At 47.1% G+C, this 4,535-nt stretch overlaps 1 protein-coding gene across 1 annotated transcript; it reads right to left on the reverse strand.

The window, feature by feature from the left end:
- Positions 1–438: 438 nt before the first annotated feature.
- Positions 439–4,303, reverse strand: LOC112079748 (DNA-directed RNA polymerase III subunit RPC1-like). The gene is made up of 5 exons (XM_024145600.2): positions 4,171–4,303; positions 2,829–2,963; positions 1,603–1,767; positions 932–1,104; positions 439–687 (listed from the first exon to the last, which is right to left on the reverse strand). The coding sequence occupies exons 3-5, from the start codon at positions 1,739–1,741 to the stop codon at positions 646–648; spliced, it is 354 nt and encodes a 117-aa protein (XP_024001368.1). The 5' UTR covers positions 1,742–1,767; positions 2,829–2,963; positions 4,171–4,303; the 3' UTR covers positions 439–645.
- Between the last annotated feature and the right edge of the window lie 232 nt (positions 4,304–4,535).

Genomic DNA, 4,535 nt, shown 5'->3' on the forward strand with positions numbered 1-4,535 from the left:
GTAGCTGGTCTAGAAGGGAGCCACCAGACAATGATACAGTAGCTGGTCTAGAAGGAGCACCAGACAATAGATACAGTAGCTGGTATAGAAGAACACCAGACAATAGATACAGTAGCTGGTCTAGAGAGGAGCACCAGACAATAGATACAGTAGCTGGTATAGAAGGAACACCAGACAATAGATACAGTAGCTGGTTAGAAGGAGCACCAGACAATAGATACAGTAGCTGGTGTAGAGGGAGCAAAGCTCATGGTGGCTGTTTGATTTGGGATACCAGACATATCAGCTAGTTTAAGGGGGGTGTTTGATTTGGGGATACCAGACATATCAGCTGGTTTAAGGGGGTGTTTGATTTGGGGATACCAGACATATCAGCTGGTTAAGGGGGTTTTGATTTGGGGATACCAGACATATCAGCTGGTTTAAGGGGGGGTTTGATTTGGGGATAACAGACATATCAGCTGGTTTAAGGGGGGTGGGGGATTGATTCAGTTTGGACCAAGCTTGAGGTAAAGACAGGCTTCAGGTGAAGGGAGACGTCATCATTGTGCTAAACTATTATCCTTTAAAAAAAACACCACTGAAAAGACTCCAGTTGACTCCAGGAAATGTAAAAGGATACTAATCTGATTGGTTATCTTGTGTTTATAGTATCTCCACGGTCTCCTCAGCAGTGGATCCTGAATCCTGCAGCATCAAATTGAGAGAGATGACTAAGCTAAGAGATATCTAGTCTAGGGGGTACCTCCAGCGTCTCCTCAGCCATGCAGCCTGAATCCTGCAGCATCAAATTGAGAGAAGTGACTAAGCTAAGAGATATCTAGTCTAGGGGGTACCTCCAGCGTCTCCTCAGCCATGCAGCCTGAACCTGCAGCATCAAATTGAGAGAAGTGACTAAGCTAAGAGATATCGTATCTAGTCTAGGGGGTACCTCCAGCGTCTCCTCAGCCGTGCAGCCTGGCTGTTGCTGCAGTTTGCCAGTCTTCAGGGCCTCGATGTACTCGTCACACTTGGCATAGCCTTCGTCCAGCAGGTTCTGTTTGGCCTTCAGCAGACCCTGGCCTGGGGTCACGTCACCAATACCGATGGAGAAACCCCGATTGGCTGCAAGGTTTTATAACGGTCATGTTCAGTAGGGCACAATGTAGCCAAATGTTGGGCAACGGGAAAACTAAAACGAGCAAACTAAAACAAGCATTGTAAAGTACGAGAACGCATTTAGTATTGAGCATGTTCAAAGCATTATCAGAAAGGGATATAAACCTACAATATATTACCATTATATCACAGTACATCATGTTCAAAGCATTAACCATAAAGGGATGTAAACCTACAGTATATTACTATTATATAATTAGATCACAGTACAGCATGTTCAAAGCTTTAACCATAAAGGGATGAAATCCTACAGTATATTACTATTATATAATTAGATCACAGTACATCATGTTCAAAGCATTAACCATAAAGGGATGTAAACCTACAGTATATTACTATTATATAATTAGATCACAGTACATCATTAGTGAACTGCAGGTCAGTATAGCATCTTTGAAGTATTGACAGAAGAGAACGTGTCAGTACGGGCGGCGGTGGACGTACAGAGGTATGTAGGCGCGATGCGGGCCAGGCGAGACATGGCGTTGGCTGCCTCCAGCTGCCCCCAGTCTCTCAGCAGGATGTAGAATATGTTCTTCTTGGAGCCAGAGCCCAACGTGCCCTTATCCATGGTACCACACATCAACTCACTGTTCTGGATCACCACGACTGACAGACAGAGAGAGCCCACAAGAAGCGTAGAGAGAGAGAGACCACAGAGCGAAGGAGAGAACAGAGGAGGAGAGAGAGAGACGACAGAGAGAGAGAGAAGAGAGAGAGGAGAGAGAGACGAGAAGAACACAAGAGAAGAGAGACACAGAAGCGACAGAGAGAGAGGAGAGAGAGAGAGAGAGAGAGAGAGACAGAGAGGAGAGACAAGAGAGAGAGACAGAGAGACACAGAGAGAGAGAGAGACGACACAGAGAGAGAGACATAGAGAGAGAGAACACAGAGCGAGAGAGAGACACAGAGAAGAGAGAGAGAGAGAGAGAGACACGGAGAGAAAGAGAGAGACAGAGAGAGAGAGAGAGAGAGAGAGAGAGAGAGAGAGAGAGAGAGACACAAGAGCGACGACGAAGCAGAGCGAGACAACACGTAGCGAGAGAGAGACCACAGAGACGAGACGAGAGAGAGAGACAAGCAGAAGCGAGAGATAGACGTCAGAGGACTAGAGCAGACAGACGAGAGGCGATTGATGAGGAAGAAGAGACAGTGTAGCGGAGAGAAGATGAGATATGAGGCGAGGCTAGAGAGAGAGATGAGGAGACATACTGCAGAGGCGAGAGAGAGATGAGAGACTTACCAAGAGAGCGCGGAGAGACGAGAGTGAGAGACACTAGAGCGGCAGTAGAGAGGAACCACAGAGTCTGACTGTAGGAGAGTACACTGAGGAGCGAGTAGAGAGTGCGATCACAGGGCTGTGACTGGGCTGATGGAGACATCAGCTTGGCGTCTTAGGGGAGCGGCGAGGCGTTCGTTAAGAGTGGGGGAGAGAGCAGAGAGAAGACACAGAGACAGCGAGAGAGAGAGAGAGACAGACAGAGAGAGAGAGACGAAGAGAGAGCAAGAGAGAAGACACAGAGCACACACAGAGACAGAGATCATGTTTTGGAATAATGAATAATGAATAGTTTATCTGATTAAGGTAATACAAATCATATTCAATCTGAATAATGAATCAATTATGTATTTATTAAAAACACACTAGAGAGGCATGAGGAGGAACTCACAGGAGTCGTTGCTGCAGAGGTCCTCTCCTTTGCCGCTGTACTGTTTCCCCTTGGTCCTCAGGTTGGCCTTGACTGGACAGTCATTGGGCTTCAGATCAGACCAAAGAGCTGCTTCCCTGTCCACAGTGTCATGGGCTGACAACAACAAACAGATCATGCTGACAACCAGAGTCATGTGCTGACAACAGAAGTCATGGGCAACAACGAGTCATGGGCTAACAACAGACAACAGAGTCATGGGCTACAACAGACAACAGAGTCATGGGCTGACAACAGTACAACAGGTCTGACGAACAGAGCGGACGTCATGGGCTGACACGAACGAATGCAAAGATCGTATGGGCTGACAACAGACCAACAAGAGTCATGGCTAGACAACAAGACAATCGAGTCATGGGGCTAAAAGCAGAGACGAGTTCAGCGAAGTCAAAAGACGTGATCTATAACAAAGCAAACAGAGTCAGTGGGCATATACACACAGACACAGAGTCAGAAACGGAACTGACAACACGAGTCTGACGGACTGACAACGAGTCAGCGGACGACGAATACAGAGCATGCGGGACCTGAGACAACAGGAGCAGTGGCGCTACAAGAGTAGAGACTGACCGAGATCGGACTCCAGACATGACTGGACTGACACGAGTCATGGAGGACGATCTGACGAACAGAGTTCTGCACGTGAACTGACAATAGCAGAGTCATGAATCAGGACTGACAACAGCGGTCAAGTGAGAGGACCTGATCGGACACAGAGGTCCATGGACGGACTGACAATTCGAGGAGTCATGACGGACGACGAAACAGAGTCGATGAGGACGATCAAACATGAGTCATGACGGCGACTGACAACAGAGTCTATGACGGACTGACTAACAGAGTCAGTTACGAGGCTGGACAACAAGAGTAGCATGAGGACTGACCAACAGAGGTACATGAGGGACTGAAAAATCAGAGTCATGGGGACTGACAACAGAGTCTGGCTGCGAACAGCACAAGTCAGAGATGCAACATAGTGGCATGACGAATCCAGAGTCATGCGACGGACTGACAACAGATCATGAACGGACTGCGAGCATGAGGAACTGAACATCAACATGGGGGACAAACAGAGGTTCATGGGCGACTAGACAACAGGAGTCATATGGACTGGACAACAAAAAGACCAACCCCACAATGATGACTGAGTAGCAGACCACTGATTTATCTAGTAAAGAAAGTCACTCAGTACTGCTCTCCCAGTGACTTCTGATTGTTCCCTCTCTCACGACAGAGAACAGATGTCGGCCCGCAAAATCCAATAAACAGCCCCATCATTCAGTGAACCAAGGAGAGCCGTAACCTTGAGTATGGCAGGGTGTGGGAGAGCTATCTTGATCTTCTCATCCACCCCCACCAGGATAGAGGCCACTATCTGGCAGGCTTTGAACCTATCGAAGAAAGTGGTCCTTCAGGGTCAACAGGTAGTGCTCCTGAGAAGAAGGCGAGAGAGAAAGAGTAGGGTGTTGAACATGTGGACGTGTGAAACATACAGCTATTGTCTTCCTAAGAAATATTGGCCACACTTTCTCCAAATAAATGAGAAAGATGGCATTTTTGACATTGCTATATGTGGCCGGATTCAGATCGTAGACATTTGACTCATTTCTAACTTTAAAGTACAGACGTAAAAAAACTTAAAATATTATTTTTTTTCGTTGCAGAAAA

This window comes from Salvelinus sp. IW2-2015, unplaced genomic scaffold, assembly GCF_002910315.2.
Source record: "Salvelinus sp. IW2-2015 unplaced genomic scaffold, ASM291031v2 Un_scaffold9326, whole genome shotgun sequence".
In the NCBI taxonomy this organism is placed as follows: Eukaryota; Metazoa; Chordata; class Actinopteri; order Salmoniformes; family Salmonidae; genus Salvelinus; species Salvelinus sp. IW2-2015.

What these genes read in the sequence shown, in the direction of transcription:
- LOC112079748 (XM_024145600.2), bottom strand. Translation starts at nt 1,741, where the DNA reads ATGTGTGGTACCATGGATAAGGGCACGTTGGGCTCTGGCTCCAAGAAG. An exon ending in CATCGCGCCTACATACCTCT is followed by an intron (nt 1,105 to 1,602) that starts GTACGTCCACCG and finishes AAAACCTTGCAG; the next exon opens with CCAATCGGGGTTTCTCCATC. An exon ending in CGGCTGAGGAGACGCTGGAG is followed by an intron (nt 688 to 931) that starts GTACCCCCTAGA and finishes TTGATGCTGCAG; the next exon opens with GATTCAGGATCCACTGCTGA.